The sequence below is a fragment of the Garra rufa genome, chromosome 16 (genome assembly GCF_049309525.1).
Source record: "Garra rufa chromosome 16, GarRuf1.0, whole genome shotgun sequence".
Classification (NCBI taxonomy): domain Eukaryota; kingdom Metazoa; phylum Chordata; class Actinopteri; order Cypriniformes; family Cyprinidae; genus Garra; species Garra rufa.
In genome coordinates, this window is record NC_133376.1 from 23,802,334 (window position 1) to 23,830,136 (window position 27,803).

Genomic DNA, 27,803 nt, shown 5'->3' on the forward strand with positions numbered 1-27,803 from the left:
AAATAAAAAATTTTGACCCATGCAATGTATTTTTGGCTATTGCTACAAATATACCCCAGCGACTTAAGACTGGTTTTGTGGTCCAGGGTCACATATATATATATAATTCAATTAAAAACAGCTGACAATTTTTTTTCAGGTTCCTTTGATGAATAAAACAGCATTCATCTGAAAAAGTTTTTTTATCACCAGTTTTGATCAATTTAAAGCATCCTTAGTAAATAAAAGTATTAATTTATATAACCAGTTATTTTAAATAGTAAAAATATTACTGCCTTTTCTGTATTTTATTTCAAATAACTGCAGGCTTGGTGAGCAAAAGAGACTTCTTCTTTAAAAAAAAAAAAAACATTAAAAATCTTACTGTCCAAAAACTTTTGACTGGTAGTGAAAAAATATACAGAAGGATAATATAATGTTTTTTTGAGGCCCATGGTGCTAAAATGGCAAAAATGAGACAAGACGACAACAAAACAGACAACATATTGTGCAAGAAACCATTTGAAAGCCTTAATAATAGAAGTTTGTAAGTTTAACTACTATTCCTGTTCAGAGACACTGTAACAGCTTGCGGTTTCATCAGGTGCCACTGTTGCCACCTGCTGAGGCAGTGTTGTAATTGCATCTGTCAAACCAGTGGCTTTTATGTGAAATGATTGATTAGATCCATTTCCTCAGAAAAGTTGGCAGGGCTGCTTCAGCCAGTGATTAACGATGGTGGTCGGCCATGTTTGACGAACACTTCCACAGCCTAGCTTTCCACAGCTCCACCACTGTGCTTTCCTCACGGTTTGAGCCTAATCGTTTATACTTTTTCGGATGCCATGCGCGCAGAGAAAACCCAGCCCTCATTGATCAAACCGAAGCCATGGAACTGTTCTGAGACCTGCCAAACTAAACTTCCTACAGGAGAAGAAGGACTGCAGTATAACCTGCAAAGTGTCCTGAAATTCCCCAGCGCTCACAGAAGCAAATGTTCCCCAGGAGACAAAATAAGTTAAATATACCCTGATCTTCAAATTCAAAAAGTTTTCACCCCACAGCTCTTAATGCATCGTGTTTCCTTCTGGAGCATCAGTGAGTGTTTGAACCTTCTGTAATAGCTGCATCCCTCAGTTGTCCTCAGTGTAAAAAGATCTCAATTCAAATACACAAAAAATGCTGAAAAACCAAAGAATTTGTGGGACCTAAAGGATTTCAATGAAGAACAGTGGGCAGTTTAACTGTTCAGGACAAACTAGGGACTCATGAACAACTATTACTAAACAAAAAAAACCCAGCTGTGGATCATTCAGGTAACCACACAGTATTAAGAATCAAGTGTATGCAAACTTTTGAAAAAGGTCTTTTTTTTTTTTTTTTATTAAATTCAACTATTATTTTCTCTTGTGGACTATATGTAACCGTCTTATGTGAAATATCTTGTTCAGGTCAGTACTAAATAAAAAATAACATGCATTTTGTATGATCCCTCTTATTTTGTTAAAACAATTAACATTTTGCAGATTCTGCAAGGTGTATGAAAACTTTTGACTTCAACTGTAAATTGCCTTCCCTTGGCTTAGTTTTGGTGCAGAAAGGAGAACATATTATGTTCTTGAAGGCTTTGTGATCTTTGGATGTAGGCGACCTCTCCTGTACAAACTGGAAAAGCTATTTGGATGCCTCACCTTTTCAATCAGCTCGTAGCTTTCCTCCATCTTGAGTGCTCTGTTTTGCAGAGAAGTCGAGGCACGATGCTGAACCTCCAGCCACTGCTGATAGGACGACTCTGAGATGTCCGCCACAGCGAAACACAATGTGCGGAGCCCTGCGAAAATGCACAAAGATAAAAACACAAGCTTAGCTCTTAGATATGCTAATTCTCAACATATTCCTTTCCTCAAAAAAATCCCCTTCTTCAAGAAGAAAGCCATCATCTGTTTTTAGACTGATGCTAATACAGCTGAGTGGATGATCTCTGCTCAACATGAATTATTCATCATGCAGGATGTTTAAAAGACAAAGCAACTGATTGGCTTGAGGTTCCTCAGCTTCTTGTTTCTTCCACCAGGAGGCACCATCCTCACAAGAGTGTGTAGTACTGCAGTACGCCAGTTCATTCAAGCACGCATTTCACACCAGTCTCTCCTAATACTCAGTTCTCATTGATCTCAGTCTGGCTTTGAGAGGATCTGGCAACCATCATTAACACCTACAGTGATTTGATTGGATTGTGGGTGCAGAACAGACTAACATTTGATTACGGATGAACAGAAGAGAGACAGCAGATACTAAGCAGATGTGTGTTTCTCACCCTCTGTGGCAAACTGTTCCAGGTGTTTCAGGGTGATGTCCTTGTATCTGGAGCTGTCTGCTAATCGCTCATAGATCACCGTGTCCTGGGAGACAAAAAACATGGGGCGTCATTTTTCTATGTGACCTATGACATAACATATGTCTGACTAATTCTATATTCGTTCCTTCATGAACACATTTATAGTAACGTGTTAATATTTCATACGCTTTAATGCATTAAACAACAGCTGGGATGTGATGTGGGAGGAAAAACATCTCTTTCCCATCATTCTCTGTTTAAGCACTAAAGAATGCTGCCAGCTTGTATTACATACACTAACACTTCTTATATGCACATGCATAGAAATGGATGTAAAAAATGTAATTTCATTAGCATTTAGTCATTTTTTTGTATAACAGCCCAAGATTACTCAAAGGCAGTATGCTTTGTGTATTTGTCTGGCTTTTCGCTCGTTCACAAAAGAGACCGCTCTCGAGTGGTGAGGCTTTGGTTGCAAGCGTCTGATGGCTCCGTTTCCATAGCAACAGACAGATACTCACAGCTCCTTTGCAATAAAGGCGGATCTTTCCTGATGGAGTGCGTATGATGGCTGACATCCTCTTCCTAGTGCTGTTGGATGGGGGGAGGGGGAACACAGAACAACACCATCATCTATCATTACTACCATAATCACTGACATCATCATCATCATCACTATGAGTAAATATGGTGCTGAAATACAGCAAAACCATCATGTTGTTTTTGTTTCCTCTCCAGCAAAATGAACGCCCAGAGCTGAACAAATGAGAATGAGAATGGAAATGCAAACATGATATAAAAATCTACTTGTGCTGCAATAATTTACCTTGTAAATTCCAAAACGTGCAGCAATTCGTATTTCTCCTCCTCTCCATGCTGTGAGAGAAAAAAAAAAAAAAAACATATTAGGATAGATGTTTTCCCATTGTATTTTCTTTATATTTATATAGAACTTACATGAAACTTCTGGAAAATTCCATTCAAAAGTCAGTATGATTTTTTTTTTTAAGGCTTTATTGCTCATCAAGGCTGTGGTTATTTGATTAAAAATGCAGAAAAAAAACTGTAACATTGTGAAATATTATTGCAATTTAAAACAGTGGTTTTCCATTTTAATATATTTTAAAATAGAATTCATTCCTGTGATGCAAAGCTGAATTTTTTGCATTTTTACTCCAGTCTTCAGTCACATGATTGTTCAGAAATCATTCTAACATGCTGCTTTATTTACATTTTTCTTGGAACCTCTGATACTTTTTCAGGATTATTTTATGAATAAAACTAAAAAAAAAAAATAACAGCATTTATTTAAAATAGAAATCTTTGTAACAATTTACACTACCATTCAAAGTTTGAGAACAGTAATTATTTTCTTTCTTTCTTACTTTAAAATAAATTAATACGTTTATTTAGCATGGATGTTTTAATTTGATAAAAAGACTTACATTGTTAGAAAAAAATCTATTTTGAATAAATATTGTTTTTTTGCACTTTTTATTCAAAGAATCTTGAAGAATTTTTAAGCAGCACAAAGTGTTTCCAACATTGCTAATAAATCAGCATATTAGACTGATTTCTGGAAGATTAAAATAAAAAAATGACTGATAAAAAAAAATCAGCTTTGCAACACAAAAATTAAATCAAATTAATTTATTTCTAAGTATATTAAAATTGAAAACCATTATTTTAGATTGCAACATTATTATATTTTTTTAAGAAACTGTTAAAAACAAATCTCTTCCATCATTTATTTGACCCTCTAACTCTAGCACTAATTCTATTGTAAAAAATAAAAATAAAACTTGGCCCTTTAAGACTTGCATTCTATTAGTTTTCTAACTGCTTGTTTTCTTAAAAAGAATGAAAAACCTAACACTAGCTATCTCTATTCTGTTTTCTTTTTATTATATAATTAACAAAAAGGCCTCTAACACTAGCTTTCTCTATTCTTTTTCTATTCTGTTTTTCCTTTTTATTATTATAATTAACAAAAAGTTCTAACATGAGCTTTCTCTATTCTTTTTCCATTCTATCTTTTTTATTTTTATTATATAATAAAAAAAAAAACACAATTGCTACGCGTACCGTGTTAGGGTAACTGAGATTTGTCATAGTACTTGCATATCATTGCTCTTTTGTTGATTTTGATTGCTTCCATTCATTTTTAAGTTGCTTTAAATAAAAGCATCTGCTAAATGACAAATGTAAATGTAAATGTAAATTTTATATTACTTTTCCTGTATTTTGAATTGGCAGTGATTTTGTTGCATCACAATAAATACAATTACTTGTCACTGAAATCTTGTCATGCTTCAAGTCACGCTTGCTTAGGACACTGTATTGGCCCAGAGTTTGAGATCTGTTCTCTTTGCTTATTTTGAAAGCTTGAACTCATATTGACACCAAGGAGCAGGAAATGAAAACTTTTAATTGCTTTTTTTGGCCCTCGTGACTTTTAGAAGTGTGTGAGTATGATGAAGGGGGTAAATGGTGGGAGATGTCTTGCACTGAAGGGCCAAAATTAGAGAGTGCTACAGGCCGGGGAGCACAAGACTCGCTCTCTTCCCCTGGTGCTGCCATCAGATTAACCAATTACAGCTGCAAAGTGTGACTTCTCGCTCCCAGGTCTAAGAAAACAGCAGCGCTTTCTGTCTCACTAATTAAATTTTCTCTAATCTTCACTCAGCAAGTTTCTATTAAGAGCTCCACGCAGATATCTGCAGCACATCGGCCGGATCTCTCACTATCCCCTCCAGTGCTGCAAAATTTCACACTTTTTTTTCTTTGCAACTAAAAGAAGAGTGAGAAACAGAGGGGTAAGGGGAGGCACTGCATGAAGCTGCATCAAACCCTCACACTCCCTGGCCCTTCTCTACTGAGAAGTGTAGGGTGAGAAAATCACATCTGATACTGTGAAACCCAGCCTGAAAAATCTATAGAGCATTTTTCCTAAATAAACTATTCCTTAATTTCAAATCAACAGATTTGAAAATAATTTTTAATAAAAAAAATAATGTGAAAACAAGCTAAGCTTTAGGCTGCACGTACATTAATCCAGATATGTTTGAAAACGCTCTCCATTCACACTAGCATTTTCAAGCGCTTTAGATTCAAACTTTAGTAAAATATACTTTACAATCAGTTCATGTTTAATCTAAAACAACATTAATTTTTGTAAATGTTAATTTCTTCATTTACTAATATAATATAATGTAACAGTAGTCATTTTCAGCAGTTCTAATTACTCTAATTACTCTACTTAAAGGGATGGTTCGGAGTAGAATTGACTTCATTGCTATGCACTCCGAAGCCCATCTAAATACCCCATCCGAAGTTTTTTTTACCTTAGTTGAACATTTATGGAGCTATTAAGAGTTCCCTGGTTTTTCAAACCACTTCCCTGGATTGAAAAAAGCATGTAAAAGTCCTCCTACTACATCTGTGTGCATGTCAACTTGTAGGAGGACTTTTACATGCTTTTTTCAAACCAGGGAAGTGACTTACAAATGTTCTGATGCAGCGTTTTGTGAGTACATAACCTATTTACACTACAAGTTACTTGCACGTTTAGTGGTGCAATTTACGAGATACATCACATGTACCATTCACTCCTGTAACAAGCAATTTGAAAAACTCTAATATCTCCATAAATGTTTGACTAAGGTAAAAAAAACTTTGGATGGGGTATTTACATGGGCTTCGGAGTGCATAGCAATGAAGTCAATTCTACTCCGAACCATCCCTTTAATAAGCTCAGGATTCTTTGATTAAGAGAAAGTAAAAAAGAGCATAATTTATTTGAAGTAGGACCGGGTTTTGACACAAATTTCACAATTTGATTTGATTCTGGTTTACAAGCTTGTGCTTTGATTCGATTTCCAATTCGATTCGATTCTAAATCAATTATTTTAGATGTATATCAGGTACAGTATGTCAAATTTTTGAACAGTAATATTTTCTGTTTTTAAAGTCACTTCTGCTCACCAAGCCTGCATTTGAGCCAAAAATACAGCAAAAGCAGTGACACTGCAAAAAAATTTTTTTTAAATATTTCAAAATTTTAGTTTTTGATGTACTTTGGATAAAAAAAAAAAAAAAATGCAGGCCTGGTGAGCAGAAGAGACTTCTTAAAAAAACAAAAAAACATTACAAATCTTACTGTTCAACAACTTTTGACTAGTAGTGTATATATACACAGTTCTTTTTTCTAGCTGACTAACGAGTTTATGGTCACCGAATATGTATTTTCTGTGGTAAATGTTATGATATGTCACACTGTTTACAGGCTGTTATATTGAGTCTTTGCATGTTTAAAACAATGATAGAACAATTACATAAAACAGAATACAGATTTTGGTAAGTTGTACTATTTCTTTTAACATACCTCCAGATGTTTATACATGTTTATTTCATGCTGAAACTAGTATTAAAGCAGATGAGACGATCAGTTCAAATGCTACAGCAATGTCAATGGCATTTTATTGTTTGAATACTGAGACTTTGTTTCATAGTAAAAGTAACAAAGCACAAAGCTTATTGCTATTTATTAGATGGGAGGTGCGCTACAGTGTTCCATTCATTAACTAAAAACAGACTAGACTAGTCAATTCTTGGGATTTAAGAATGGATATTGTTTTGTAAAAATGAGTATCGATTAAAACCAAGAAATCTATATTTTCTACCCTAATTTCAAGCACTAATTTTAAGTGTATTTTATGTAGCAATGCAGAAGTCTATTGTTCGTGACACCTAATGCAATAACTAATTTTAACAAATTAAATTTTTATAGTAAATCATTACAAATTCATGTATGTGTGTTTGCTGTAAAGTTTCAATAGTGTCACTGCCAAATAGAAGGCAGAAAACACTATTACCGATCGTCAAAGGGTTATTTGTTTCAGACAGGAAGAATGTTCACTATTCATTGACTCAGTATATGAAATGAAGTTGCCACAGGTCCGTGATGGCTTCCTCTCTATCATACATTATAATAAGGAAATAATGGATCTTTTGAAGTGGGACTGCGCCGTACAAATTGCCTGTAATAGTTCTCCAGAGTGTAAAGTGTGAGTGAGCTATGCAGCATGACAGAGGGTGAGTCATGTTCCCAGTGCAACTCATCATCTATTCCCAGGACGCCTCTACTTACCGACTCCACAATAACACAGTCTGGAGTTCTCCCAGAGAACACGAAGCCCAGGTTTTGCGCCGCCCGAACCAGAGCGCCTTCATCTGTGGAACAAGACAGCATGTGGTCAGGGCAGGTGGCGGTTAAGTTGCATTGGATAAAAGCTTCTGGTGTATGACTACTTGTTCACGACACTAAGTAGACAAACTGTTGGAGATGAGGTGGCAGTATTAAAACTTGCTGCTACCTTTTGTCCTCCGATCTGTCTCTACAATCATCACTTATCACATTACGCTACGCTAGCCTTCCATTTATCTCAAACACAGTTCTTGCTGATATTCAATGCACCGCTGCACCGACGTGAAATTAAAATGGGTCGCATAAACCCATCTCGCTAAGCCTCAAAGCCAGGGATAACTTCTGACAAATGCTAAAATGATAAATTATGCATAACCATGAAGTGTCAAATGCAAAGCAGCTGAGAGAGTGAACCAGCATTAATTAACTCATCTGTTTCTTCGACTACATTTTTTCTTGCACAAACAAATCATATTTGTTGTGAGGCAATTTGATTAAATGTATTCAAACTAGGGCCGGGACTCGATTAAATTAATCTAATTAATTAGAGGCTTTGTAATTAATTAATAGAAATTAATCGCATTTTAATCGCATATAAATATTTGACCTGAGAACAGTGAGGAGTAAGTTTTTTTCATATGGATTTTTAATTATACCATTGAATGACTGAATACATAAGCTTAAGCAACAAAATATTGTTTATTTTTGTTCAACCAAGTCCAACAGACCAGTGCAATATTGCCATTAAGTGTAGCAATAGGCTCGATGTCCTGCGGTGAGATGCGAATTCTTTGTTGCATAGCTTGCACACAACCATGCTCTTATCGACGCTTCCATCCATTCGTTTTTTATAACAAAATTTCCCATCCACAGGGCCAACCAAAGCGGTCTCATCAGCTTCTTTGCCCATGTTCACTGTGGTTTGTTTTTGTCTGAACGCTAGTTGGTGCTCCAGTATAATCGGTCCGCCGAAACGTATCCAGTGAGAAACGTTCCGCAGTGCAAAAATAAGTGCGATTAAAATGCGTTAAAAAAATTAACGCGTTATTTTTGTGTAATTAATTAATCTAAATTAACGCGTTAAAATCCCGGCCCTAATTCAAACTGATCCACCACAATGCTCTCCGTCTCAGCTCAACACTGATGTCTACTAGAGATTCAGAACCATTAGAAAGAACATTAAGAGTATGCTGTGATTTCTCTCTTCGCTTCCTCTGCCCTCTTTTTAACCTCAACCAGCTGCCTATCTTGTCTGAGAGCCTGTGTACCTGGTGCGTGGAAGGCTAAAATTAATTCAATGATCTATCTGTGGATCCGTTTGTAGAACTACATCTATAGATTTAACTGATGTATTTATAGCTTTATCTATTGAACACATACACTACTGTTCAAAAGATTGGATGGGGATGATTTTTTAATGTTGATCAAAGTCTTTTATGCTTAGAAAGATGGAATTATTTAATTCAAAATGTAGTAAAACAGCGAAGTTGTAAGTACTGTAATTTAAAAGAACCGTTTTGTGCTTCAATATATTTTATAATATCTACAGTGTGGGGAAAAAAATATTTGATCCCCTGCTGATTTTGTATGTTTGCCCACTGACAAAGAAATGAGCATTTTAACAGTGAGAGACAGAATAACAACAAAAAAAACTCTGGCCACCATGGCCAAGACCAAAGAGCTTTCCAAGGATGTCAGGGATGAGATTGTAGACCTACACAAGGCTGGAATGGGCTACAAGACCATCACCAAGCAGCTCAGTGAGAAGGTGACAACAGTTGTTGGGATGATTGGCAAATGGAAGAAACACAAACTGTCAATCTCCCTCGGTCTGGGGCTCCATGTAGGATCTCACCTTGTGGAGTTTCAATGATCATGAGAAGAGCGAGGAATCAGCCCAGAACTACACGGGAGGATCTTGTCAATGATCTCAAGGCAGCTGGGACCATAGTCACCAAGAAAACAATTGGTAACACTATGGCGTAAAAGACTAAAACAGTACATGTACAGGCCCGTCTGAATGAAATGATGCCTATGACCCCAAGAACACCATCCCCACCGTCAAACATTGAGTTGGAAACATTATGCTTTGGGGGTGTTTTTCTGCTAAGGGAACAGGACAACTGCACCACATCAAAAGGACGATGGACGGGGTGAGAACCTTGGGTGAGAACCTCCTTCCCACAGCCAGGGCATTTAAATGGGTCATGGATGGGTATTCCAAAATGACAATGACCCAAAACACACAGCTAAGGCAACAAAGGAGTGGCTCAAGAAGCAGCACATTAAGGTTCTGGAGTGGCCTAGCCAGTCTCCAAACCTTAATACCACAGAAAATCTGTGGAGGGAGCTGAAGGTTCGAGTTGCCAAACATCAGCCTCGAAACCTTAATGACTTGGAGAGGATATGCAAAAAGGAGTGGGATAAAATCTATTCTGAGATGTGTGCAAACCTGGTGGCCAACGACAAGAAACGTCTGACCTCTGTGATTGCCAAAAAAAGCTTTGCCACCAAGTACTAAAACATGTTTTGCGAAAGGAGTCAAATAGTTATTTCACTCATTAAAATGCAAATCAATGTATAACTTTTTTGAAATGCATTTTCTTTTTTTTGTTGTTGCTACTTTGTCTCTCACTGTTCAAATAAACCTACCATTAACATTTTAGACTGATCATTTCTTTATCAATGGGCAAACATACAAAATGAGCAGGGGATCAAATAATTTCTTCCCTCACTGTAATTTATTCTTGTGATGGCCATTTTGATGAATAGGAAAATAAATCTCTTGTAAAATTACATATCTACTGTCATTTTTGACCAATTTAACGCATCTTGGTTGAATAAAAGTAGCAATTTCTTTAGTAAAAGAAAAAAAAAGTGGTAAAATCTTTGTCAATTAATGTGAACCTATCATTAAAGGGACAGTTCACCCAAAAATGATTTTTTTTTTGTTGATAAAATTCAAGAGCTTTCTGACCCTGCATAAACAGCAAAGGAACTGACACATTCAAGGCCCAGAAAAGTAGTACGGACATCGGTAAAACAGTACATGTGACATTAGTGGTTCAACCTTAAATTTATGAAGCTACAAGAATACTTTCTGTGCGAAAGAAAACAAAAATAAAGAATTTATTCAACAATTTCTTCTCATTTGTCTTTGTCTTATGAATGTGCATGAGACACGGAAGAAAACAAACTGTTAAATGAAGTTATTTGTGTTTTCTTCATAAAATTACGGTTGAACCACAGACTATTTTCACAATGTCCTTACTGCCTTTCTGTACCTTGAACATGTACTGTCATAATTAATGACAGAATTTTCATTTTTTTGGGTGAATTATCCCTTTAACATTTGCTGTTTCAGTGAGTTGGGACCAGTTTGACTGACCTGGGGATGCAGCCTGGTAGGTGATCTTGTCATCTGTGCGTTCAGGGACAGCCGTGTGACAGATTGACATCATGGTCATGAACTCATGGATGACTGAAGCAGTGGGCTGTGTGAAAAAAAACAAAACAAAAGCAAGACAAAGTATAACTCACTCAAACACCATGCAACAATTTTTTGCACAAAATTCATCTGGCACAGTTTGTGCTGTAGACATGATTGACACCTCAAATCATGCAATTTGTTTAGGAGATGCCTGTGGTTATTTTTCTAATCAATCAAACTTTTAATTTTCACCCTGGCAGCCTAAAAGAAACAATCTCAGATTTACAATGAAAAATAAATCATAGCTAAATCTAGGAGCAAGAACATCATATCACAGAGAGAGCACCTAAAACACATTAGAACTGCTTTGGTTCCACACAGCGACCCTCCACAACATCCAAGCATTGTGTTGAGTTGTATTTCCTTCAGTCAATGTATCAATCGAGACATAAGCCCAAATGCTGGCACACAACAATCACACATGTAAAGGGATATTTCACCCAAAAATGAAAATGATGTCATTAATTCCTCACCCTCCTATCGTTCCAAACCCATCAGACCTTCGGAAAAACTAATTAAGATGTTTTTGCTAAAATCTGAGGGTTTTCTGACCCTGCATAGACAGTAATACTTTTTGTGTGCAAAGAAAACCAAAATAACTTGATTCTGAAGATGAACGCAAGTCTTACGGGTTTGGAATGACATGGAATGGGTAAGCAATTAATGACAGAATTTTCATTTTTGGGTGAACTCTCTCTTTAATTTTTTTTGCACTGTGACTCCACTTACTGTAGAAAAGCTTCATAATTAATAACTTTAGTAAGTAATGACTGAATATGAATAAAGCTTTAATTGATGAACAAATGCCTCACAAAATGAGAAATCAAAGCCTGTTGGGTTGGAACAGCAAGAGAAACTCAGGTGGCCATGAGGAGCTGCACAATATACCTTCATACACTTAAGGCCGTCACAAAGGCAACCCCTACATTCATGTCTGATTCAAAGTGACAGAGAAACGAAAGCATTCTGCTGAGGTTCTCTCTGACTAACCCCTGTCAACACTTGTGACTGACGGCCACAAATTCTTGAGTCACCGGGCTGAAAGACCCAGTGCACAGACGGCTTACCTAAATTAAAAAAAATGCATGCATACAAACCAACTCTGTTCAAATAAATGAGTACCTGCATGCAGTGTCTTATTGTTATATAAAAAAAAAATAGTTAAAAGTCTCATGTCATTAGAAAATATGTTGTGTGACTATTCCTAAACAGCTGGGTGGGCAGAACAGAGGTAATATGAGCAAGAAAAACACATTTAACATACTTGAATGGATAGTTCACCCAAAAATAAAAATTCGGACACTAATTACTCACCCTCATGTCATTCCAAACCCATAAGACATTTGTGATAAAATCAGAGAGCTTAGATATGCATAGATAGCAATGATACTACCACAGAATACTTTTCGTGTGTAAAGAAAACAAAAAAAGCTACTTTATTCAACAATTTTTTCTCTTCTTTTGTTTTCTTTGTGCACAAAGTATTCTCGTAGTTTCATAAAATTACGGTTGAACCACTGATGTCACATGAACTATTTTTACGATGTCCTTACTACCATTCTGGGCTTTGAACATGGTAGTTGTGTTGCTGTCTACGCAGGGTCAGAAGCCCTGAACCCAGATGAACGAAGACTTTACAGGTTTGAAATCACAAGAGGGTGAGTAATTAATGACAGAATTTTCATTTTTGTTTGAAGAGTCTCTTACTCTTGAGTACCTGCATGTTGGATCTTATTTTTATATATAAAAAAAGTAAAAGTCTCATGTCATTAGAGAATAAGTTTTGTGACTGTACACTATTCCTGAACAGCCGGGTGGGCAGAACAGAGCTAATATGAGCAAGAAAAAAGCCGTGAGGGAAGACAGGAGGTGTGAGCGCATGGATATCAGGGCCTGTGTGTAAATTTCTGGCTGGCTGGGCATGACTGAGCAGCTGTGATGCCATTACAGTACTTACATGATTACTTTGGAGGTTTTCCAGTAAGCTGGGGTCATTAAATCCAGTTTCCTCTGTGGACTGAGTGCTGTGACTGCATACAGAAAGAGAGATATGAAAGAAGACAGAGATAAATACACAAACAGGTGCTCTCATTTATAAACAAAAGGGGCATTTTTTCTCCCTTTACAAAAAAACAATTCTCCATCTGTAAAGAAGCTAATCTGAAAAAATGTGGAAAATATAGTCTGTCTTGAATCGCTAAGCATCTGTCTGTTTGTTTGTTTGTTAATGAAGTGCCATTTAAACATTTGAGCCCTAGGGGGTCTGCAGTGGCACTGTAGGGGGTCTATCATTGTTTGATTTCAATCAACCAAGATTCGGAGAAAAAACCGAAACAAAATTACAATAATAAGCTAATGTTAACAAAAGCCACAATTAAGAAGTTGTTTCATGCATGTGCATTATATTTTAATTAACACAAATATGGCAAATAATGATTTTTCATGATTTATTCATAATGGATTTGTAATTTCAGTAACATAAAGTAGTAACTAAGTAAATAATTATATTTCATTTGAAAAAAAAAAAAGGAACAAGGGCCGTTCTTTGCATAATGAAGAGAACAATGCTTTGCTATTTATCAAACCTAATGCAAAGAAACCACAAGAGGTGATTAGAAAGGTCTCAGCGATATTAACATTATGCAAAGAGCCCCTTCATCAGGGAAAGCTCATCATTGCAAAACATTAATATTAATTATCTCACATGCCTTGCTCCTTACCTTTGACCCAAAGCACCATAATTCCACTTCAACAGTACTACCACATTATCAGACACTCTTGCATTATAAAAAAATATAAATAGATAAAACAAAGAGTAACATTTCCTTTTAGTATTCATGAAACATTGCTTTGGAGTAGATACAAACATCATGTGACTGGCCATTGACACTTTCACCAGTAGAGAGCTACACTGAATTTACACCTTGCAGACTACAGCATTTTAGGAAAGGTATTGATTAGCAGCTCTGTGATATACAGGCCATTCAATGGCTCAGTACTGGACATATCTATGGTCGTATGCTGAACATGACATTTTTAAAGAACCAATTTACATACTATATATAAGCGCTGTACCAAGCCTGTGTGGAAAACTCTTGATCAAAGCTCAGAAATCAGCACCATATAATTCTGACAAGTAAAAGGTTTTCACATTTTCAGCTTCTGGAAAGGCAGCCTGGTGGAAAAAATTCAGGATTTCGTCACAGCATTGTTCACCTCACCATTGCATTTTAACAAACATGTCACAGCTTGTTTAAACAGTGGTTGGTGAGATTCATCTCTTAGACTGAGGATGTCACGTCAAGGTAAGGACAAAATCATAGACGGGGCGGAAAAGGAGTAGGAGGAGGAGGATGAAAATCAAATCTATCACACTAAGAGGAACGCATTATGAAACTGTGCCGGCACCAGCAAAATCCAATTTCCTGTCTCTCAGCACCTCACTACGTGCAGGGATACGTGCAGACATGCTCCTCTCTCACACACACACACACACAAAGATTCTAAAAGGTGTTAAAATGCACTGGTCGAACATTAGTTTGAATGTGCAACAAGCAGAAAATGAAGCTTCCGAACATTACACAGCTGCGTATCATGCAACATGAACACTCGGATCACTGCTGCCGTGCTGACAGAGCACTTTAAGCAAATGCTAGGTTGCATATACACACAGAAATATGATACAGCACATTTACCAATTGTCATCAATAAATAAATGTACATCTCTATTCTCTACTAGGGCTGGGTTTTGACACAAATTTCCTGATTCGATTCCAAATCACAAACTTGTGATTCGATACGATTTCCAAACCGATATTGATTATTTTGGATGTACAGTTGAAGTCAAAAGTTTACATACACCTTGCAGAATCCGCAAAATGTTAATAATTTTACCAAAATAAGAGGGAGCATGCAAAATGCATGTTATTTTTTCTTTAGTAATGACCTAAATAAGATATTTCACATAAAAGATGTTTAAATACAGTCCACAAGACAAAATAATAGTTGAATTTATAAAAGGTTAATGTACACTTGATTGTTAATACGGTGTTGCTACCTGAATGATCCACAGCTGTGTTTTTTTGTTGTTAGTGAGGTCCTTGTTTGTCCTGAACAGTTTAACTGCCCGCTGTTCTTCAGAAAAATTCTTCAGTTCCCACAAATTCTTTGGTTTTTCTGCATTTTTGTGTATTTGAACCCTTTCCAACAACGACTGTATGATTTTAAGATCCATCTTTTCACACTGAGGACAACTGAGGGACTCATATGCAACTATTACAGAAGGTTCAAACGCTCACTGAAGCTCCAGAAGGAAAAATGATGCATTAAGAGCTGGGGGTGAAAATTTTTGAACAGGATGAAGATGTGTACATTTTTCTTATTTTGCCTAAATATCATTTTTTAATTTTTATTTAGTACTGCCCTTCAGTAGCTACAGAAGATACTTGCATGTTTCCCAGAAGAAAAAAATAAGTAAAATTTACTCTGATCAACAAATTCAAAAAGTTTTCACCCCCGGCTCTTAATGCATGGTTTTTCCTTCTGACGCATTGGTGAGCATTTGATCCTTCTGTAATAGTTGCATACGAGTCTCTCAGTTGTCCTCAGTGTGAAAAGATGGATCTCAAAAATAAACAGTCATTGTTGGAAAGGGTTCAAATACACAAAATGCTGAGAACATTCTTTTTTTTTTTTTTTGAAAAACAGTGAAAAATTTAACTGTTCAGGACAACCAAGGGACTCATGAACAACTATCACTAAACAAACAAACAAACAAAAACAGCTGTGGATCATTCAGGTAACAATACCGTATAAAGAATCAAGCATATGTAAACTTTTGAACAGGGTAATTTTTTATAAATTCAACTATTATTTATATAACTATATATAAATATATATAAACATCATATGTAAAATATCTTATTCAGGTCAGTACTAAATAAAAATAACATGCATTTTGTATGACCCCTCTTATTTTGGTAAAATAATTAACATTTTACAGATTCCGCAAAGTGTATGTAAACTTTTGACCTGAACTGTATATTTAAAAATATAATGAAACAGAAATTTTGTGCAATCAAATAAATGCAACCTTGGTGAAAATAAGAGATTTAATTTAAAAACTTTTTTTTTTTTTCAATCTAACCTGAAGCATTTAAACGGTAGTGAACCTCAATGAACCACAATAATAATTTGCAATTTTAAATATCTTTAGTCATTTTTTGATTTGATTGCTGACATGTAAGCCTTTTAAGACAAAAGTAGCATATCATCACTTGGAAAACAAAACACACACATAAAATTATTTCCAAGACACATCTGCCTGAATTAAATGTGTAAGCAATGAGGTCATGTGACAATGAGGTTGTTAACGCTGCATAATGCATATTGCTTCACACGCTATTTATAGAAACAGTAAGCAGTATTCAGTGTATACTGCGCAGTAAGCAGCACACTATTATTCCATTCTGAACACAGCCTGTTATTGGTGATCCAAAGCCCAGCGGGGCAATCGTCTCCATGGAAACAGAATGCGGCACTGTAGTTATCAGACCTTGATGGCCCGATTTTGCTCATTCATTCATATCCCTCCCGCAATCTACTGCAGTATTGAACTATAATGGACTATAACAGATAAACACGTTATTTCTCTCTCTATCATGCGCACACACACTGGCCATTGCAGCATATCCTATTACAGCTCCACTCAGAGGTAAGCAGCTCGCCATTGTTTAAATGTGTGTGTGTTTATGAGAGGGATCAAACAGAGTAAACAGCAGAGGTGGAGGGGCAGGAGGCATATGTCAGTGCATTGCTTACACAACTCCCGCAAGAGACACACATATGCACACACGTTTTTCATTGTTCCCTGCACATGGCTCCAACGCTCAAATGAAGTTACAATCCTGTCCTGAGGACTCAATGCTCACAGCTCAGACAAAGACAGCACTGCATATATTTTTCAGTGCATTAGCTAATGATGATATTTTCAGAAAGCTTTTCTCTGGAAGTAAAAGACAATAGTTCTCATATTTTGCGAAACAGGCAACCCAGTCCTTCCGGCAATCATTATGCATGCTTTTATTCTTGCTTGACACATGCAACTTCTGCTTATACTCAAAAAATAATGTTTTAATTAAAACTGCATGGTGTGCAGTTCATTTAAATTTGCAAATCTAAAGTCTACTTGATCCATCTGCATTGAGACTACTTTTTTTTCTCTCCAAAGTAAAGGGTTTCACCTTCAAATTATTCCAAACGTGTTTGACTTTATTTCTTCTGCAAACACAATAGATGGTATTTTGCAAAAATGTTTGAGGTGTTTTTTTTTCTCCATGTTTCCATACAATGAAAGTCAATGGGGTCCATCTTTTTTTTGTTCTACAGTCATACAGGTTTGGATTTACATAAAGGTGAAGTTTTTATTTTTAGATGAACTACAGTCAAACCAAAAGTTATTTAGACACCAGATATAATTTTCGATATTTTTTTAATAGTGGGTGCAGGACACTATAGTTCATTTATGTAAGTGAGGATAGCAAAATATATATTTTTTTGGGAGGCATATAATACCCAAAAATTCTTCATACAGTGGACTACCAGTAAGATTGATAAAAATTTGCAACCAAAAATTTAGACACTTTGACCTGACCATGTTTTGCTTAAGTGTTTTTTCTTTAATTGCGAATGCGACTTTTTACACCACAGACTGAACAAAATTAAGCATTGCTTGGTAATTGGTCAACAAAATAAATGTGTAAATATGGTCATACGAACAGTTCTCTGAATATTTTGTTGATTGTAATCAATTACATACATTTCTATCAAAGTTATCTGACATTAAGATGATTTTGTTCTGATACAGTTGATCTTTTCATATTTTATTACCATTTTCTAAACTATAGCAAATAAACTGATAATGCGAGAAATGCTAAAGGTGTCTGAATACACTTTGGTTTGACTGTATATCTTTAACTTTAATTTTATTGAATTTTACTCAATTTTAGGATACCACTATAGAAATTTAAAATTTCCCATTTCATTTAATTTTCCAAAAACCCATTTCTGAACCGCTATTCTGAATTAGGTTATATTTTGAGTGTAATAAAATCTCTACTTGGCCTTATTAAATAAGCCTGACAGACTTAAAGATAGATTTTACTATCAATTTCAGATGGGGCTAATTAAACATATTAGAAGTATGAAGATATTCAATCTAATGGACACCACTGAGACTCTCCATTCTCTCCACAGGAATCCTGCTTCTCTAGAGACACTAGAGATCTCCAGAGAGCCCCTTTTCACAAAGTGCAAATTGAGACCACGTCTGTACTGATGGGGTCCATGTGGAAGACTGATTTCATTAATAATGGAGCTCCTTTAGCAATAAAGTAATTTTAGAAGTAGAATTTTTTACAAATCATCGCTTTCTAAACAAAGAATCAAGTAAAAGAGAAACAGCAACAACAACAATGTATTAAAAGACTAATAATTTACATACATAATCAACAGAACCCCAAAATTAAACACATTCAGGAAAAAGAAAAATAAGCCTATTTTAGAATTATGAGTTTAACTGACACTACTTTACTACATTACTCATTACTGCAGTAATTGTATTATACAACAGTAAAACAATACTGTAGTGTGATGAATTTTAACTGGCTTAAAATTCAATGCAGTACAGTAAATATTCCAATGTACAGTAGTAATCCTAAAATGTAAATAATACACATTTAGTTTTTTTTCAGCATTTATGGAAAATGTAATTTCTTAGCCAAATTTAATCCGGGCACATTCACCCAGATAAAGTGAAACTACTTGATATCAGTAAGTCAGTTCTCTGGGGAGACCATCTCCACTGCTCTGAGAAATATTTCAGTGTCCAAGTGGGAAGTTAAATTTTCAAGCTGGAGCTCCATTTATATTTTATCAGTGTTGTCTAAAATTAATGTGTCTTGAGTTTGGCTGTTCTAGTTACAAATTGTAAAGTGTGTCATGACATAGCATAGATGGCGTTTCAGGATCTGGGCTGCTATCACATGCTGTAAATGCAATCCCATGCAAAAAGGACAGATCACAAATCTACTTGAAAACACCACAGTGTCCATTAATCAGACCTTTAAAAGGGATAGTTCACCTAAAAATGAAAATTCTGTCATTAATTACTCATTCTCATGTTGTTCCAAACCCATAGGACCTACGTTCATCTTTGGAACACAAATTAAGATATTTTTGATGAAATCCGAGAGCTTTCTGATCCTGCATAGACAGCAACGCAACTGACATGTTCAAGGCCCAGAAAGGCAGTAAGGACATTTTTTTTAAATAGTCCATGTAACATCAGTAGTTCAACCGTAATTTTATGAAGCTATGAGAATACATTTTTTGGACAAAAAAACCTAAAACAACAACTTTATTCAACAATTTCTTCTCTTCTGAACCGGATACACTGCACTTTGTTTACCCACAGAAGACACACACTGTGCATAAAACTTCATAAAGATGTCAAAAGATTTTGACAGAGAATGAATTGCAATTTTTTGTCTAGCCTTACTTATTTGAACCAGAATATACAGATGATGAACTAAAAGAGATGGTCGTTCTACATCAGAACGCTGGCTTCTGCCAGTGAACACGCATTAAACACTGAAACAGAAGAGAAGAAATTGTTAAATAAAGTCGTTATTTTTGTTCTTTCTCATTCGTACTACTTTTCTGGTCTTTGAATTCATCAGTTGCGTTTCTGTCTATAAAGGGTCAGAAAGCTCTCGGATTGCATCAAAAATATCTTAATTTGTGTTCTGAAGATGAACGAACAGGTTTGGAGAAACATGAGGGTGAGTAATGATAGATTTTTTCATTTTTGGGTGAACTATCCCTTTAAGTACAGGTTACACTGGGACTTTTCTAGCAAGTAGTACTTGACTGAAATCTGAAAAGTCTTACTTTAATGTACAGTAAACAAGTTGGTGCTGAGAAATCAAAGAATCTGGCCTCACTCTACAACAGAAAATACCTGATGCCATTTTACAGACCAAACAACAGACTGAGATTAATCAGATTTACTCAAGCATAGCACAGAAGATAACAGCCCATCATTAATTCACATTCAGCATTCATCTGCCTTCACACCACTTTAGGGTGACACCGTGCTGACAAAGTCCACTAAACACAACCACATCACAAGAAAAGGGCTCAAACCACATTTCTCACAAGGCGTCACAGCAAGAACACATCACAGAAGCATAAAACAAACAGCCATTGGTGTTGATCCTTACCAGTCCTCTTCCGCAAAACTACCATCCTCAACCTCAGCTGCGTGACTGTTGGGTGGAGTGAAGAAAGTCAGACAGAACAGAAATGACCATGTTTACCCTGCATGTCTGCCAGTGCAAGTCAATCAGATATAAGGGGTTTAAGCCAATATTTATATATATTTTTTTTGAATAGAAAGTGGTGCCAATATATGATGATATCTGTATAATATTTATCAAAAAACCCAATTCATATACAATGTTTCAAAAAAATCTGCAGAGGCAAACATGTTAAGCAAAGTCAGACCAAAGAAAACAAGAAAGGGATTTTGAGAGATGTAAGAGTGCTCCAAAATCAGTAATGAAAAATACATTCACTGTAAGGCAAAATTCTTGTTTGAGTATTATGGTAATCATCCAAAAATGTAGCAGATTTATTACAACAAATCTCACATGAACTTGAAGGGAGTATGACTAGCCAATACAAAGACTAGCCAAACAATCAAATGAATACTGGAATATCTACTAGGCGATATAAAGACTAGTGAGACAAGCCAGTGCTAGTAAAGGGGCAGAGGATGAATTGCTGGCTGCTAAACTGTGTCTGCTGGAGACACAGCCACTGCTGCCGGCTTGACAGCAGCAAATTATTCTCGCGTCTTTGCTCTGGTCAACAGATTCGGGCGTTGAGGGCTTTGTTAATTGTAATACGAGTGGACATTGGCCTGACCGAGTGTTTAAGGACCAGACACTGGTGAGGAAAGGAGTTAGACAGAATAAGCAATGTGAGCATTACGACACAAAGGGAGAATAAAAAAGTATATTGTAGAAAGCATTTTGTAAAAGCAATGTGCACATGACAAATGTGTCAAATGGTATTATTTGTGCCAACAAGTACCATTGTTTGTGAACAAGTACCATGAAAGGTTATTCCTTTTACAGTTAAGGTCAAAAGTCTTCAGAAAAATCCTTTAGGTTTCACAAATTCTTTGTTTTTTCAGCATTTGTGTGTATTTGAACTCTTTCCAACAAAGAATGTATGATTTTGAGATCCATCTTTTTACACTGAGAACAACTGAGGGACTCATATGCAAGGTTCGAACACTCACTGATGCTTCAGAAAGAAACCCAATGCATTAAGAGCCAGGGATGAAAACTTTTGAACAGAATAAAGATGTTCACATTTCTCTTATTTGGCCTAAATATCATATTTTTGTCATTTAGTACTGCCCTTCAGAAACTACAGAAGATACATGTTTTCCAGAAGACAAAAGTTAAATCTACCCTGCTCTTCAAATTAAAAAAGTTTTCACCTCCCGGCTCTTAATGCATTGTGTTTTCATAATTGCTTATGAGTCCCTTAGTTGTCCTCAGCGTAAAAAAGTACTTAAACAAACAAACAAACAAACAAACAAAAAACAGCTGTGGATCATTCAGGTAACAACACAGTATTAAAATTTTAAATTAAATGTATGTAAACTTTTGAGCGGGGTCATTTTTATAAATTCAACTATTATTTTCTCTATATGTAAACATATTTTATGTGAAATACTTATTCAAGTCAGTGCTAAATAAAAAATAACATGCATTTTGTATGATCCCTCTTATTTTGGTAAAATAATTAACATTTTGCAGATTCTGCAAGGTGCATGTAAACTTTTGACCTCAACTGTACAAAAAAAATACAATGTAAATACCATGGTACATGAATGTGGAAATCATTCACTATCATGGTATACACCAAAGTACGATGGTAATATCTAATGAAATCACTCGTTTTGGCCATTTTTGAATGGGGTTTGCCATAAAAAGTAGAAACAAAGTACAGGAAAAAGAGAAGAGAAATTAAAAAAAGTAAAAGAAAAAAAGCGGGAAAAATCTATAGATGTCCTATCAATTTTTTTTTTTACGCTGCTGAGAACTGCCAGGGTAAAACGCATTAGCATTGACCCTATTGCTTCATGCGGCATATTTCAAACCCAAATTATGACTTGAGAGAAACTATAAAACAAAAGGCAGGTTGACTGGCCATGCACATATCTGACTCAGGAGGAAGAGAATTGTTTAGTACGCCGAAACAAAGGAACTGCATTACAGCAGTGGGGGGGGGGGGGTGCATTTACGCTAATATAGGCCAACACAAGTCCTGCAGGTATTAAAGTCAACGACTTCTTCACCATCCAAACAAAAGAGATTTCTGCAGACAAGTGGTACTTGGTCTTTTAAAACAAACATGCTTTAAAAATCGACAAACGCTAGCTGTGTCAGGCCCTTTGGGTTGTTGCTGAGAAAAAGAGCTTTGAGCAACAAGGTAGAGAGAGGAAAGAAGAGAAACGCAGTAAGGTTCCTGAGAGACTCACATGAAAGGATCCCTGCAGAACTGCACTCTCAGCTCACTTCAAAAGAGACACTCTCAAAAATACTTGTTAAAGAGGAGGTGCAGCCTAGTTGGTAAAAATCATGGCTGTTTATGTAGGAGATTCAAACATGTTGCAGAGTTGGTTTCAAAACCAGACTCAAAATAGACCGCTTCAGGCCTAGATCCAGCTCCATCAGTCAAAGAACAATGTTATCCATTTTAACTATACTGTACCATAACTGAAACTTTATTATAGGAGTCCTACAATGCCCTTTTTTACAATATGTAATATAAGTCTCAGGTGTCCCATGAATGTGTCTGTAAAGTTTCAGCTCAAAATGCCCTACAAATCAATTATTATATCATTTTGAGTGGAAGCAGAAACATGCTGTTTTTGTGCATGGCTCTTTAAATGCAAATGACTGCTTCTCCCCACCCCCTTTTTCAGAATAGGGCTGTATCTTTACAGCTTGTATCTCAAACACTCTGACAAAATCCATCTGTTTGGTTTTGATTATGTCTACTGCGCTGAAATCTTGCGTTTTAAAGCCATATCAGTTTAAATTTCTGATATACGTTTTTCTGGACACACAAATCTGTCACATGGCATGTGAGTACTAAACCAAGTTCTTTTTGTGGAAAAGTGTTTGCTTAATGATTACCTGGAAATTTAGTATTATAAACTTATGAAATAGTCTTATGAAATAGTATCGTAAAATACACTACCAGTCAGAAGTTTTTGAACAGTAAGACTTTTCATGTTTTTTTTTTTTTTTAAAGAAGGCCCTATGCTTACCAAACCTTCATTTATTTGATGCCAAATACAGCAAAAGTAATATTGGTAAAGATATCTAAAAATGTAATTTATTCCTGTGATCAAAGCTAAATTTCAGTCTTCAATATCACATGATCCTTCAGAAATCATTCTAATATGCGGATTTGTTGCCCACAAAATAATTATAATTATAATTATAATTATTATTATCATCAATATTCAAAATAGTTGAGTACATTTTTGTTTTCAGGATTCTTTGATTAATGATCCGAAGATGAGCATTTATCTAAAATAAAAACCGTTTGTAACTTACAGGAATAAATTACATATTAAAATATATTAAAATACAAAACAGTTATTTTAAATAGTAAAAATATTTAAATTTTTACTGTACATACTTTGGATCAAATAAATACAGGCTTTTTGAGCAGAAGAGACTTAAAAACATTACAAATCTTCCTGTTCAAAAACATTTGACTGGTAGTGTATACCTACATAAATTTTACAGAAATTCTGACAATATGGAATCAGACCCCCACCTACCATCTAACCTAAATAGGTCATTTTCATCAGATTCCACATTCATTAGTTAATGTACCATGTGCACAGATGAGGCCACATCCAACCCATGAGACATTTGGGTGTGGGGTGAGTACAGCTGGACATTTTACACATAATTCACAAGCAACAAAAGTGGCGTAAACAGCACTCTTGCTGCACCACAGAATCATCTTGTTTGTCAAACACCAAATGCATTTTCTTGAGACTACACTCTATGTCGGGTAATATGCCAAGCTAGATTCAGGCTACATAGTTAATGTGTTTTTAACAAGTTGCAAAGGAGTCAGGGCCAGTCGAGAACCTGATGAAGGCTTATAAATAATCAGGAAAAGATGAGGATTTGTCAAAAAAAAAGGAAGTATGACTCAAGTCAAACACAGACATTATAGTCCAAAACTTGTAATACCAAAATCAAAAGAAATAAGGGGAAAAAAAGATATCAAATACAACAATTCATCTACTGCTAATGGCTAAAGAGCACTTTGGCCATCGTGTCTCCATGAAAGCTCATCAAATTAATTAACATCTTCACCCAAAAGGGATTTCGTCATTAACTACTGCTCTGTTTAATTAGCTGTGCAATGTAACACATGTGAAGGAGGGACGAGAGACTTGGAGGGGCAGGTCAAGCAAATGCAAAAAACATCACACCCTTTTGTGAGAATGTCAAATCTTAGTTTTACATGAGACATATGGCTATAAATGTCTGGAATTAAGACTACGAGGACAGAGACACCTGCAGGTTTAAAGGAAATCCCTTGGTTTTAGTACTTGTATGCCTTGATATAACGTAAATGTCTCTTATTAAAATATGTAGCAGAAAACCCATAAAAGACTTACTTTTTAAAAAAACCCACGTTTTACTCTGTGACCTACTGCCGCTACCTGTTGCTATTTTAATCGTGAAAGAATGGCAGCAGCTCAACCATTCACGCCATAATAGCGACCACCATAGGCCAAAATCTGTATAAAATATGGATTTTTTAAAATAACAAATCTTTCATGGGTTTTCTATAACATATTTCAGTAAGAGACATAATTTACGCTATATTAAGCCATACAAGTCTTACTACCCAGGGTTCCCTTTAAGGTTTACTAGAAAGCAACAGGCATGAGAGTTTTTAAAATGGCATGCAAGTTTTTAAAATAAGGTTGGAGCAAAGCTCTCTCTTTTTCCAGGACTGACATTGCCCCCCGGTATAAATTAACAATAAAAGACAAAACAAATGATGTTCTGGAGACTTCAGTAGCTGCTGTGGATATAGGAAATGTCATAAGAACTTAAAATTAACACATTGAAATTCAAGAAATTCAATACGAAAGAAAGACATCTAGGGTGTAGTGGAAAGATGTCAGCTCTTCTCAGCATTAACACCAGAACTCCAGCATGCTACACTAGCAGCGTGTTGGTTTTTCCAGTCCGACAAACATGTCAAGTCAAAAATCTAGGCTATGTTTCACATCAAACTCTTCATTTGGGCTTGCACCAAGTTTCCCCACTCACTGTAAGAAAAGATGTCACGCTTCAAAAACATCAATGACTTGGTGCGGTGGCTGTACTCGCTCCGACGCCAAGCGAGAAGAGAGGCGGAGGGATGCATCATCAAACAAGACCAAGTTTATTTGAAGATGATAAAAGATGGCATTCATATTCATGAGGTGGAGGACAAGGACTTGCTGCTGAAATACAGGCCAGTTTGCAAGCGTCAAAGAGCTGTGAATATACTTGTGAGAGATTAAACAGGTACTGCGCCGACTACACCAAATGATAGGCTGAGGGATTCCTCCTATACATAGACAGACAGAAATGTCTAGAGGAACTGTATTGAGCTGCAATGATGCTGGCTCAGAAGCAGGGTTGCCAGATGCCACTGTTGGGGGTCCCCTCCATTGAAATAGTGTTCCAGAAGAGATTGCACTATCGACTGCTAAGAAGGCTCCAGTTTTGTAATTTAGCTGGTGTAAAGGTCAAGACTGTAGATTAGAGTGTAAAAATGTAAAAGCTTCATATCACCTTGCTTTGACTTGTTGGTTATAATCTCAGTGGTGGACCACAGAGGGTCTGAAATGTACAATGTTAAAAAATAATAAAAAATCTAAAATGATGAGAATAAAGTCTAAATATTTAGAGAATAAAAGTTAAAATATTTAAAGAAAGAACTAAGAAATTACAAAATATTTAGAGAATAAAATTGAAATTACAAGAATAAAGTCAAAATATTTCAAGAATAAAATCGAAATTACAAGAATAAAGTCAAAATATTTCAAGAATAAAGTTGAAATTACAAGAATAAAGTCAAAATATTTCGAAAATAAAGTCGAAATTACAATAAAGTCAGAATTGCAAGAATAAAGCTGAAATGTTTCGAGAATTAAGTCTAATTACAACAATAAAGTCTAAATTACGAGAATAAAGTTGAAATATTTAAAGAATAAAGTCTAAATTATGATAAGTTTAAATTACAAGAATAAAGCCAAAATGTTTTGAGAATGAAGTTGAAATTACAAGAATAAAGTCGAAATTACAAGAATAAAGTCGAAATATTTAGAGAATAAAGTCAACATTACAATAAAGTTGAAATATTTAAAAGAATAAAGTCGAAATATTTAAAGCAAAAAGTCGACAATAACAGAATAAATTTGAAATATTTCGAGAATAAAGTCTAAATTACCATAAAGTCCAAATTGCGAGAATAAAGTTGAAATGTTTGGAGAATTAAGTTGAAATTACAACAATAAAGTCAAAATTACGAGAATAGTCTAATTTACGAGGAATAAGGTTGAAATATTTAGAGAATAAAATCTAAATTACGAGAAGAGTTTAAATAAGAATAAAGTCGAAATGTTTTGAGAATAAAGTTGAAATTACAAGAATAAAAGTCGAAATGTTTTGAGAATAAAGTTGAAATTACAAGAATAAAAGTCAATATATTTCGAGAATAAAGTCGAAATTACCAGAATAAAGTCAAAATATTTAAAGCAAAAAGTCGACAATAAATTTGAAATATTTCGAGAATAAAGTCGAAATTACAATAAAGTCAAAATTGTGAGAATAAAGTTGAAATGTTTAGAGAATAAAGTCTAAATTACGAGAAGAGTTTAAATAACAAGAATAAAGTCGAAATGTTTTGAGAATAAAGTAGAAATGACAAGAATAAAGTTGAAATTACAAGAATTAAGTCAAAATATTTTAGAATAAAGCTACAGGTGCAGAGGAGAGAGAATTATAGAGCAAATTCAATGAAGTCAGAATATTCCGAGAACAAAATCGAAATTACGAGAATAAAGTCGATATGTTTTGAGAATAAAGTCAAAATTACGTGAATTAAATCATAGCAACTAAAGTTATAGCCTATTGCGCATACAAATGGCCCGGACTGGGAGCACCTGGAGAAGTTGCCAAGCCACCAGAATTTATTTGAATATATGTGGGATTATTAGCAGAAATAGTATGACAGTATGCTTGGAAATAATTTTTCAGGTCTTCGATTGCATTTATTATTTGTAGTGTGCCAGCCCCCCAATAATAGCAATAGGCTTTGTGCTTTTGGCACTTTTAATATAAAACAAAGCCTCAGCTTTCAAATTCCATCAGTTTTATAACTAATACAAACAATGTACATTGCAACAATGTGTTTTTCAAGCTCTTTAATGTGGCATGACAGATCGCTGTATTTGTGCAAATCAATTGTCTTTTTGATTACAATGAGACAGCTGTTTAATTAATTATAGTTTTTTTTTTCCTTGGAAATAATATTTAACGTCTCCCATTCATTATTTGTAGCTTGTTAGCCACCCAGTAATTGCAATAATTTTGTGTTTTGTTGCTTTTAATATA

The 27,803-nt window shown here is 35.3% G+C and overlaps 1 protein-coding gene across 1 annotated transcript in view; it reads right to left on the bottom strand.

Annotated features, from left to right (window-relative positions):
- The window catches only part of atp8a1 (ATPase phospholipid transporting 8A1), a 192,890-nt gene that overhangs the window by 86,695 nt on the left and 78,392 nt on the right, over positions 1 to 27,803 (bottom strand). Inside the window, exons 15-22 of the mRNA XM_073820001.1 lie at positions 20,295 to 20,339; positions 12,971 to 13,043; positions 10,912 to 11,017; positions 7,467 to 7,549; positions 3,144 to 3,193; positions 2,839 to 2,908; positions 2,297 to 2,381; positions 1,671 to 1,810 (exon numbers count right to left, since the gene is read on the bottom strand). Coding sequence (XP_073676102.1) covers positions 1,671 to 1,810; positions 2,297 to 2,381; positions 2,839 to 2,908; positions 3,144 to 3,193; positions 7,467 to 7,549; positions 10,912 to 11,017; positions 12,971 to 13,043; positions 20,295 to 20,339 — 652 coding nt within the window. The remainder of the gene's footprint in view (positions 1 to 1,670; positions 1,811 to 2,296; positions 2,382 to 2,838; positions 2,909 to 3,143; positions 3,194 to 7,466; positions 7,550 to 10,911; positions 11,018 to 12,970; positions 13,044 to 20,294; positions 20,340 to 27,803) is intronic.